This window comes from Marmota monax, unplaced genomic scaffold (assembly GCF_021218885.2).
Source record: "Marmota monax isolate L192 unplaced genomic scaffold, Marmota_monax_Labrador192_F-V1.1 WCK01_AAM20220418_F8-fsc00274, whole genome shotgun sequence".
In the NCBI taxonomy this organism is placed as follows: Eukaryota; Metazoa; Chordata; class Mammalia; order Rodentia; family Sciuridae; genus Marmota; species Marmota monax.
Genome location: NW_026694547.1, coordinates 1,153,016 through 1,165,439, shown reverse-complemented (window position 1 = coordinate 1,165,439; position 12,424 = coordinate 1,153,016). Strand labels below are relative to the sequence as shown.

The following is a 12,424-nucleotide window of genomic DNA, read 5'->3' as shown; positions in this document are numbered from 1 at the left end:
AATTATGTTTCCTGTTTTTTTTAAACTTACAGACTATATAAATTTATTACCAAGAAAGTGTACAGTTAGAGATACACCTATGTGTATACATATAACTTTTCCAAGTACTCTGCACTTTTAGCAGGAAAATATCAACATTTGATTTAATCAAGTATCCTATAATTTGCCTTTTCATAGAAGCAAAGATAGTTGAATAGCAATGAGCATTTCTAAGACCCATGTCTTACTGTTTAATAGTACTCACCAATGAGAGGAACTAGGGCTTCTCAAAGAAATTATTTGATCCATGACAGGACAGAATGGGCGTACATGGAGAAACAAACCATTTTTATGCCCAAAACTTAGAAATATATTCTTTTAAATGTCAGAGCATTTCATAAGGACAATATTGCCGGTGTGAACTTGTAAGTCTGGCATAATTTGGGTGCCAAAATAATTGTGGAAAAAATTAAAAAATTATAAGCCGTTGGAAAAATGGGAATCAATTAGGCTACACTAATATGAGAGAGAGAGAGAGAGAGAGAGATCCTCTTTCTAACAATAGAATGTGAAATACCAACTAATATACATAGAGAGTGGTAGAGTTGGGGCATTATAATTTTGGAACATCACATCAATATTGGTTCAGGCAAAAATCATCAATGAGTATTAACTTTGACAAGAATCAGGTATTTGAATGTTAAAGTGTTTCCCAGAGATTGCTTATTGGTTGCAAAAATAAAAATAGTATCTACACAGTGGAGAAATAAGACAATACCTAGACTAGAAGACCACAATTAGCATCACTAATGAAGGGTAGATTGGGGAGCATGCCAAGAAGCACATAATATTGTTTTCTGTTTTATATTCTTCATTTTTTCATGCCTACCTCTCATGAACTGTATAGTTGTCAAGAAACTTAATTTTAGATAACCCCTTTGTTTTACACTTCTAGTTTTTTTTTCTTTTATTTCTTTTTGTAATTTTTGGAGTATTTAAGTTTCATTCCCAGTCATGGGATAGTTCTGTGAAATGATATCAACACATTTACAGTAGTTTCCCCCTATCCGCAGAAAATAGATTCCAAAACACCAAGCACATGCCTGAAACCTCAGATATTATCAAACCCTGTATATACTGTGTTTCATGTACTATTTTTTCCTATATGTGTAAACCTGTGATAAAATTTAATTTATAAATTTGACACAGAGATTAGCAATAATAGCTAATATTAATAGAACAATTATAACACCTTAAGGATTACTGGAACATCAGAACTATAGTATTATGACAGTTGATCTGATGAGTGAAATGGCTACCAAGTGACTGACTAACCAGGCAGGTAGTATATACAGTGTGGATATGCTGGATAAAAGGATGACGCACCTCCTGGTGGGGTGGAGCAGGACAACATGAGATTTCATCATGAGACTCAGAACAGTGCACAATTTAAAACTTATGAATTGTTTGTTTCTGAAAATTTCCATTGAATATTGCTGAATCATGGTTGACCACAAGTATCTAAAACCATGGAAAGTTAAATCTTGGCTAAATGGGAATTACTACTCTATTTTTTCTTGTTTTATTATAGAATTGCTTTTAAATTTGTTCAAAACACTTTGTAATGCTGCCAGCAGCATTTGAATGATTCATTTTAATTATAGCCAGCTTTCATTCATTTAAGAAGTATCCACTGCAGAGTAATACTCCATTGTGTATAAATGCCACATTTTTTTTATCCATTCATCCATTGAAGGGCATCTAGGTTGGTTCCACAGTCTAGCTATTGTGAATTGTGCTGCTATGAACATCGATGTAGCAGTGTCCCTGTAGCATGCTCTTTTTTAGGTCTTTAGGGAATAGACCGAGAAGGGGAATAGCTGGTTCAAATGGTGGCTCCATTCCCAGCTTTCCAAGAAATCTCCATACTGCTTTCCAAATTGGCTGCACCAATTTGCAGTCCCACCAGCAATGTACAAGTGTACCCTTTTCCCCACATCCTCGCCAGCACTTGTTGTTGTTTGACTTCATAATGGCTGCCAATCTAACTGGAGTGAGATGGTATCTTAGGGTGGTTTTGATTTGCATTTCTCTGACTGCTAGAGATGGTGAGCATTTTTTCATGTACTTGTTGATTGATTGTATGTCCTCCTCTGAGAAGTGTCTGTTCAGGTCCTTGGCCCATTTGTTGATTGGGTTGTTTGTTCTCTTATTGTCTAATTTTTTGAGTTCTTTGTATACTCTGGATATTAGGGCTCTATCTGAAGTGTGAGGAGTAAAGATTTGTTCCCAGGATGTAGGCTCTCTATTTACCTCTCTTATTGTATCTTTTGCTGAGAAAAAACTTTTTAGTTTGAGTAAGTCCCATTTGTTGATTCTAGTTATTAACTTTTGTGCTATGGGTGTCCTATTGAGGAATTTGGAGCCCGACCCCACAGTATTAAAAAATGACAAAATCATAGAATTTACAGGGAAATGGATGGCATTAGAGCAGATTATGCTAAGTGAAGCTAGCCAATCCCTAAAAAACAAATGCCAAATGTCTTCTTTGATATAAGGAGAGTAACTAAGAACAGAGTAGGGTCGAAGAGCATGAGAAGAAGATTAACATTAAACAGGGATGAGAGGTGGGAGGGAAAGGGAGAGAGAAGGGAAATTGCATGGAAATGGAAGGAGACCCTCAGAGTTATACAAAAGTACATACAAGAGGAAGTGAGGGGAAGGGGAAAAATAATATAAGGGGGACAAACGAATGTCAGTAGAGGGAGCAGAGAGAGAAGAGGGGAGGGGAGGGGAGGGGAGGGGAGGGGGGATAGTAGAGGATAGGAAAGGCAGCAGAATACAACAGACACTAGTATGGCAATATGTAAATCAATGGATGTGTAACTGATGTGATTCTGCAATCTGTATATGGGGTAAAAATGGGAGCTCATAACCCACTTGAATCAAATTGTGAAATATGATATATCAAGAACTATGTAATGTTTTGAACAGCCAACAATAAAAAAAAAAAAATAAAAAAAAAAAAAAGAAGTATCCACTGAGTTCCTATCTTGGTGGAGGTTATATCTAGTGGGAAAGGTCTATGAAAAACATAATAATTTTACTCCAGATGATAAGAGTTGCACAGAATTGATACCAGGGTAAAGGAACGCTGAGTGGAATAATTTGTGTATTATATATCAGAGTAGGTCTCACTAAGAAGGTGGCATTTGAGTAGGGTTGCTTTACATATTTGTTTTCTGATTTGCTTTCTTTTTTTTTTTTTTGTTTTGGGCTAATGTGAGAAGTTTATTAATCCCTCAAGATTGCTATTTATGATCTCTTTGCTAGTGAGAAAATTTTCCCACACATTTTGTAATTTTGTTTTTATTTTTTTTAGTCATACATAACAGCAGAATGTATTTTGACATACAATACATACATGGAATGTATGCAATTTTAATTATGCCAAAGTTTGAAATTTTTATAAAAGGACAAAACTTTTCTATGTAAAATTGACCCTGTCCATATAGTTAAGAATGTGTAAAATTGGTTTTAACCACATAGTTTGTATTTAAACCTGAGTAGAATTTTTGGCTCAGGGTTTTAATATGGAACCAAAAGTTATCATTAGGTTGAGAATTGATATAGTAAAGAAAAATAAGATTGCTTCTTTTCTAATTTTGGATCTGTTTTTAGTAAAGGCAAGGTAGTTCTTAATGTTAAAACTTATAAGAATAACATCTATTATTTTACAGGGTGACTGTTGGATCTGTATGGAACTCATGTCTACCTCGTTTGATAAGTTTTACAAATATGTATATAGTGTATTAGATGATGTTATTCCAGAAGAAATTTTAGGCAAAATCACTTTAGCAGTAAGTACCTGGGTTTTAAATTATTTGTTGTATATATGATTATATAAAGAAGTTGCTGGTGTTTTCAATGCACATATTTGAATGTCCTTTACAGAATGTTATTACCTTCCAGGAAAATCATTTTTAGTAGATTTAGAGACAGAGTTACTTCTGTGGGAGAAACAATACAACAGACCATAAGAACACTTCAAACCATAGTCTTGAAAAATACTGACAGTGCTGTTTTTATTCACATCTCAGAGAACCACAACAGGTTGTGGTGTAAATAATGAGAAAAGGCTATTTTCTGTACATTTTCCCCTGTTGTTTTAATTATTTTCACATTTTATATTATCACACATTGTTCCTAAATTAATTAAATTGTGGAAGTCTCATGAATGGGCTCTCCTACCCACTCCTACTGGGGATCAAACCAAGAGGCACCATACCACTGAGCTACATCCCCAGTCCTTTTTTATATTATTTTGAGACAGGGTGTCGTCTCATTGCCCAGGCTGGCTGTAAACTTGGTATTGTCCTGCCTCAGCCTCTGGAGTTGCTAGAATTACAAGTGTGCACCACATTCCTAGCACAGAAGTCTCTTAATTAAAGGTCTTGGTCAAAGTATGTTTCTTGTAAGCTGGGAACAGTGATGCATGCCTGTAATCCCTATGACACAATAGACTGAGGTAGAAGGATCATAAGTTCAAGATTAGCCTCAACAACTTAATGAGATCCTATCTCAAAATAAAAATTAAAAGGACTGGAGATGTAGCTCAGTGGTAAAGTATCCCTGGGTTTAATCTCTAGTATTGAGAGAGAGAGAGAGAGAGAGAGAGAGAGAGAGAGAGAGAGAGAGAAGGGCTTGTTGGATTTTCTAAACTGTTTTAAAATGTTTACTAGCAATTTCAGGAACCAGCTTTAATACTAATTTGGCCAATTCAGTTTATCAGAGTACCAAAAGAGTAAAAAGGTACTCTCTTGATTATGCATTTATAGTTCTGAAAGTGAATTCATGATCGCTTTGTTTCTTGCTCTGAATCTTAGTTGACTGATTTTTTACAAATTTTTTCCCAAGGGAAAAGTAATTTATTTTTAATAAAGCAAAATTAATAAGATTCTTAGAAATTTCTGAGAATCTAGGCTAATAACATATCCTGGGTTAACTGATAATGTAAACTAAAGTATATAGGAAGTTGTAAGATAGTATGGTTGCATGTGATTTTTGTCTTTTTTGCATACACCTTTTACTTTCAATATAGTCTACCTCTCAGTGACCAATGTATCTTGGTTAATCATTAAGAATTAATAAAATGGGTGAAAAATATAAATGATTTCTGAACTACATTTTAGTTGTAAGAGATGTATGTATATAGCTAAATTTTAAAAATTCATTAAACTGTAGTCATTATAAGTTTCAGATTGTGTTAGAATTGTTAAATTTAATCACTTTGTCAAATTGATGATTAAATTTAAATGTTTTATGCGCTAATTTTAAGATATATACTTTCATAATTCTATAAAAATAAATTGAGTTAGACTAAAATTTACTCATTTTTCAGATGAGCATATGAAATGGTACATTAATTATCCATTTCCCTCCAATATACCAAACAATTATTATCCAAGAACTTGCCACCACTCAAATTATAATGATAGTGAGTAATGATAGTAGTTAATGTTTGGTGAATGTTTATTTAAGTCAAGCCAAGATTTTATTATGACATTTAATTTTTATAGTAATTCTCTGTGGTAAATAGTGTAACCTTATCTTTACATATGATGAATCTGAAGCATAGAAAGTTTAAATAATTAATTTGTTTTGATGCATATATGAGTTATAAGTAGTAGATGGTTAAAGCCCAGGCAGCCTAATCCCAGAACCCTGCTATATAACAGAATGGTCATGAAATTGAAAAATAAAGATAAAATTATTATATATTTCAGTGATACAATATATACATTAATAATCAATTATATATTTGCCTGTGTTTCCAGATTTGATGATCACCTTATATATTAAGCATGACATTTAACATTACTTTGTTAAGTCTTTTGGTAATTAATAAAGCAATGAACCTGGAAGAATAGATATTTAAACATTATAGGTTTGTGTATTCTACATTACTCACACCCAACAGCTTCATGACAGCCGAGACTTGATTTTTTTACAGTAAATTAGTAGGCTGTTGTTTCTATTTTGATTTGAAGCTGTAGCAGTTTTAATACAATTCTCAATTCCTTTTCTTTCTGAAGAAATCTGTGATTTTTCTGATTCTGAGCAGTGGTCAATCAACAGGATAAACTGTGAATAAATTGCCATGCTAGTTGAGCAGATAATCTGGCATTGCAAAAATTACTTAGAAAGCTGAGCCTCAGTGAGGATGAATGATTGTAAGGAACTGAGAATTTGGGACAACTGTTGATCTTTACTATTTACAGTGAGTTCTTTTTATTCTTGAAAATGTTTAAGGCACAAGAAAAATGATACAACTTTTAATGAATTTTTGAATCATGCTACTTTTTTTTTTTAAGCTGTCAGAGAATACCATGTTAAGGCCACCAAGTTTTCAGATTCAAAATCATTACTCAGTATCTTTAGTTAACATAAAAAGAATATTGAAGTATTAAGCTAAACACCATACAAAGGACTACATGGAATATTAGGATAAACTATTGTACTCTTTTGTTTGAAAGAAACAAGTTCTTTATCCCATCTCGTCTTTTTTTTTCCCTAGACTGTGAAAGCACTAAACCACTTAAAAGAAAACTTGAAAATTATTCACAGAGGTGGGTATGGATTGCTTTTTATAGAATGAAAATTAACTTTACCCCCTTCATTGGTTAAGCAAAAATGAGTAAAAAAATAACAACATCACTGTGTAAGCTTTCCAAAATATTTGTATTTTTAGCAAAAAATACTCTATGCGTTCTAAAACTTAATTATTTAGGTGTGTGTGTGTGTGTGTGTGTGTGTATGTGTGTGTGTGTGTGTGTGTTATTTCCTCCTTTGGGATTCCATAGATTTCAGGCTCTTTAGGCTTAAAAATTAAATTTTGCTGCAAGTAGTTACTCTAAGTTAGAAATAATTATTCACTTACATGACAGATAAGGAATGCTTCACTGCATACTGAAAAGACACCAAGTTGGTCCTGTGGACATTCAGAGAAGAATTAGGGGGATAGTACCCTCAAGCATTTTTTGTTGTTGATAATGGAGATTGAACTCATGGCCTCTGCAGGCTAATGTTAGGCAAATACTCTACCAACTGAGCCACACCCCCATAATACCCTACTCTCATGCATTTTTTAAACCTTATTACCAATCCCTATCAAGTATTTCTTCTTCATTTTCAAGGATAATTCTTAAGAGGGATCTTTTAATTAATAGTATAAATTGAAATCCATTTAAGGCATGACGTATTTGTCAAAATGTTGGTCTTGGCCTCAGGTACAGATTATAAATTTAAATATTTGATGGAGTTCAACACTAAGAAAAGCAGTAAGTTCATGGGAATTCTGAATTTAGTTCAGCTAATATATTAAATGTTTGCTAGATTGAGAGCAAAAAGCAGAAAGGGTCACTACCCTCGGTAGATTGTAATAGACAAACAATATGTGACAATATATGATTCAACCTGATAGTTATTAGAATGAAGAGTAAAAGTCGAATTCATGAAAGTGAAAAACCTTGAGTTCTAGGAAATTGTGTTAGTGGTTAAAGAAGTTAGTAATTGAGGGAATTTATTTAAGGACTTTTCATTTGGGGTTGAGACCAGTGATATTTAACCTTGAATATCAGAATATTTTGTTAAATTTTGCCTGGCTTAATGCTTGTTAAAAATATTACTAAATAGCCATCTTCTCTTTTGTCTTAAAGTCATGTAGGTTAGGACCCAAACTTTATTTGAAAGATTAAGTTCTTTCCTACTGTTTGGCTGTTAAATAATGAATTTGGACAAGTAAATGAATATAAACTTCTTAATGAAAACAAAACATTCTAGAATGTCTACATTTATTCTGAAGCATTTTGGGGGTAGTTTTTAAGCATTAGTGTTTAGAAAATGATTTTTTCCATTTCCAATAAAGAAAACTCATAGTTACTGTGTATGTTTTATAAATATGACCATGTAAAGAGAAATATAATCTCCATTCATATCTTTTGGATTATGACATTGGTGGTGAAATGGGTTTGGCTAGCATGCATTCTAGTCATTAAAGTTATGTGTTAAAAACATGAATAATGATTGCATGTGCTAAATGAAGTTGTTGTTGTTGTTGTTTACATGTCTGAATTTAAGGACTTAGCTACTTATATTGTCTAAGGTTTTTTGATACTTTGCTTAAAGTACTTTAGAACTCATTGATTAATTTTATACCAAATGATAACTGTGTCTTGTAGATATCAAACCTTCCAATATTCTTCTGGACAGAAGTGGAAATATTAAACTCTGTGACTTTGGCATCAGTGGACAGCTTGTGGACTCCATTGCCAAGACAAGAGACGCTGGGTGTAGGCCATACATGGCAGTAAGTGTGCAGTCTAAGCCTTCTTGCTATTAGTCATTGCAGATAGTCTGTGCCCTTCCTTGCTATATCTCTAGAATCTACCATTTGTTCTCAGTTTCATCATTTTAGAGTGTTTTTCTCTTCTTGAAGCTTGAGAATGCTTTTCTATGCTACTGCTAAATTTTTTCAGTGAACTTCTATATTCATTGTTTTACTCACTTCCTCTTATTTGGCATTTAGCACATATGGTCTTTTCCAATTATTATTTTTTATTTATGCAACTTATCTAATCAAACAGATGATAAGTTCTCAAAACTGTCTTGATGGTTCTCGTACTCTTTGTGCTCTTTTTTTTTAGCTGTAGTAGATCATTAATACATGTTGTGAATGTGTCCTAGGCTACTAAGGGATACTGTTTCCAGTTAGAGACTTAAGTTTCTGGCAGAATGCAGCATGTTTTACAGAGTCTGAATTTGTGTTGTATTTGTCAGTTTCTTCCTAGGAGTGAATGAAGCATACAGACAAAGGCAGTCTAAACACTTGGTATTTTGTATCCTGAAGTCTCTCTCCTCAGGGTATACTGTCCTTTCAGAGATATAACCCTCGGTGTATTTGCACATACATGTTTCTACAGCCCGAATTTTGATGTCTATTTGATTTGGAATTTAGGATTAGTGTTTTAAACTTTTTCTCTCAGGGTTAGTGACTTCCATTAATGTGTCTATGGTTCTTTGGAGACTAGCACACACTATAAATAGTGATTCATAAGGTTTTGCTACCATTTATTGAGACATTCCTGCCAGTCTGTTGTTTTCCCCATGATTTATGTTTCCAGGTTATAAAAAAAATAGAAATGTCAAAAGAATGAAAGGCCAAATATTATAAGTTTTCTGACTTGTTTATGAATGGATGAACTTAGTATTTTATATTTATTTAAAAAGCTTGAACAGATTTATTTTCCATGTCATTTACAAGTAAATTTCTAAAACATACTTATTTTTCTTCCTTTTTACCTCTCAATATGTAAATTTTGAGAATTTTGCAAGGAGACGGCTAGGCGAAATGCAGCAGCTGGTTATCCTCAGAGAAATCTAGATATGTTGTTAGGAAAGGGACCTTATGAGGATCAGCAGCAACAAATTGCATATGATCCTGGCGTATACGCACAAATTGCTGCAGATGCAATTAAGGCATGGAAGACTTTACAAGGACATGGAGGTGGAGAGAAGCTTGTGTGGGAGAAAGAGGCTTGTGGAAAGCCGGTGGTGGCAGTTGAGGCTCTGAGGGTTTTTCCTGAGAGGCTGTTTTGTTTGGCGTGTGTGGTTCTAAAACTAAAGTTAGTTTCTTTTGACAAGTGGCTCCTGATTGTGCCCAGCCAGACTGCGGCAATTTTCCATGTCATTTACAAGTAAATTTCTAAAACATACTTATTTTTCTTCCTTTTTACCTCTCAATATGTAAATAGTGCAAAATTTGTATTATATTTCTTTGTACATATTCAGAACAGTTGCCTGTTTTTACTCTAGTTTTGTTTGAAAAACATTGTTATTTAAAATTTTTCAGTATTGACTATGTTTTAGAATTATTGCATATTTCAATATCAATGTTAGTTGTATGTGTATTTTAAGACAAAACAGACCTTCACTTAAAGTCTGGATGTTGACTGCCCAGGCATATTATTGGGACGATTCAGAAAATCAAGTATTTCTCATGATAATTAGGGGGATATGGCACAACAGATTCAAAGGCAAGAAGTAAAAAGCATTTGGGAAGTGGCATAATTTACACATTTAATAATAATGAAACCTAGAGAATTAAGTGAACATGTCTGCACTTTTAGGACATCCCTCCCCCTTCCCCCGCCAGTCTGGGAGTGAACCCAGTGGCACTTTACCACTGAGCTACATCCCCTGCCAGCACCTGCCCACGTTTTTTTGTTTTGTTTTGTTTTGTTGTTGTTAGAGTTAGGGCCTCCCTAAGTTGCTGAAGCTGTCTTGGAACTTGTGCCTCATCCTCCTTAGTCACTGGGATGATAGGTGTGTACTGCTGCATCTGGCAGGGCTTGTCTTAATACTAAGGTTGACTAAATGTTTTTGCTGCATTAGTCTGTTTTTGTTACTATAACAGAATGCCTGAAGCTGGGTTCTTGTTAAGAAAAGAAATTTGTACACCATTTATTACATTTCTGGTAAGAGCCTTCTTGTTGAATCACATTGTAGTGAAATGGAAAGAGAATTGGCTATTTGCATAAGGGGCTAATTGTGCCATTTGGCCTTGCTTTGTTAACAGCTCCCACAAGACCTAACTTGTGAGACCAGCATTAATCCTTGCTAAGGGTGATGCCCCCAGTGACATAATTACCTCCTGGTAGGCCCTACCTCTAAATGTTCCACAATCTCTTAATACCTTGGGGACCAAACCTCCAGCATGTGCACCTTTGGGAGATGCACTACATTCAAATCATAGCACCCTGTAACATTGGCTAAGAATTATATTTGATTCACGTAGGTTTTTAAAATTCATTTGTGGCTCAGAGCAGAATTTTTTTGAATTCAGGTAATTTTTATAAAAAAAGACTTTTCATTCTTGCATGGAAATGTGGTTCACTGGCCCAAGAAGGTACAGGGCTTTTCTTTTCTTGCTGACTTTCTTTGGCTTTGGATATTGAAGACTAACAATAAACACTCTGCTTCTAATCTTTACTAAATCAAATGAAATGAACTTGTGTCCATCCTACTTTTTGCAGCCTATATAAATGAATGAGAATGTGGTCAGCATTAATTTTAAAAGCCTTTTTATTCCTTTTTGACAGAAGATTTATACTTTGTATTTAGTCTGTAGAAATTAGATTATTCATTAGATCACTTAACAGAAAAAGCACAACAAAATGTACGGTATATACGTAAGTTTTTTCATAAGCTAATTGTTAACGTTTTGCCACAGCTCCTCCTCCCATAAAGATGTATGTATGTTTGTGTTTTTATGTGCTCAACATACTGAACCATTGAACAAAAGTTAGTTGCAATATTATTATAAAAACTTAAGTGCACATCTTCAAAGACAAAGGACATTCTTTTTCATGACCACAGTATCAATACCACACCTAAAAAGGTAAGACTTTCATAGTATCTAGTCTATAATTGATGCTCAAATTTCCTTAATGTCCCTGCCCCCCAACCCCCCAAAAAGTTCATGTTAAGGTTATACATTGATTTTAGTTGGTATAGTCTTTATTTTAATTTAAACTGTCTGGACCATTCTTTCTTTATTTTCTGATGACATTGCCTTTTTTTTGAAGTATTTTTCGAATATCTCACATTCTGGGTTTGTCTGATTGCTCCTTCATGATTAGATACAGACCATACATATTTTTGGTATTACTGTTTTAGATGATGTGGTTACTTTGTATTGCATCACCTAACAAAGTACATAATATACATATTTGTAATGCTTACAGATATCTTTTTTTTCTTTATCAGTTGAAACATCTGTAACGTGGAAATTTCTGCCCTTATTTTTTTCCTTTGTTTGCCTTTTTCAAGTGAGTGATAATCTTTCATTTTCAAAGGATTCTCTTAACCCTCTGCTACCCTCCAACACAGATTTCTGAATATCACTTCAGTATCTCTTTTAGAACTTTCCTTCTTTTAAAATTCCTTCCATATTTGTTTATAATATGGTCTTAGATCATTGGTGAAAGACATAGAAACTCATTTCATAGCAGTACTTTCTAAAATATTTCTCAAACTTTGGTATTATAATCTCTTGAAATCTACTCTAATATTTCTTTCCTTCTGTTATCTTTGTGTTAACTCTAGTGTTTCTAATTGTTAAGGTATTATGTTATTAGTGCTCTTTGTTTTTTTAATGTAGGTGTTTATAGTTATAAATTTTCTTTTGAACACTGCTGTTTCTGTATCCTTTAAATTCTATATTCTGTGTTTTATTTTCATTCATCCCAAAGTATTTTCTAATTTTACAGGGTTTTTTTTTTTCTTTTTTTCTTTATTGGTTAACTGTGCTGTTTACATTTGTGAAAAATTTTTTTCTATTTTTATTAATTTCTAATTTCATTTCATTGTGTTCAGAGAAGATAAC

The 12,424-nt window shown here is 33.5% G+C and overlaps 1 protein-coding gene across 2 annotated transcripts in view; it reads left to right on the top strand.

Moving 5' to 3' along the window:
• Map2k4 (mitogen-activated protein kinase kinase 4) overlaps nucleotides 1-12,424 on the top strand; it is a 124,611-nt gene that overhangs the window by 81,602 nt on the left and 30,585 nt on the right. For both annotated transcript variants that reach the window (XM_046420733.2, XM_046420734.2), the window contains 3 exons: nucleotides 3,720-3,839; nucleotides 6,557-6,608; nucleotides 8,220-8,347. In XM_046420733.2, the coding sequence (XP_046276689.1) occupies nucleotides 3,720-3,839; nucleotides 6,557-6,608; nucleotides 8,220-8,347 (300 nt within the window). The remainder of the gene's footprint in view (nucleotides 1-3,719; nucleotides 3,840-6,556; nucleotides 6,609-8,219; nucleotides 8,348-12,424) is intronic.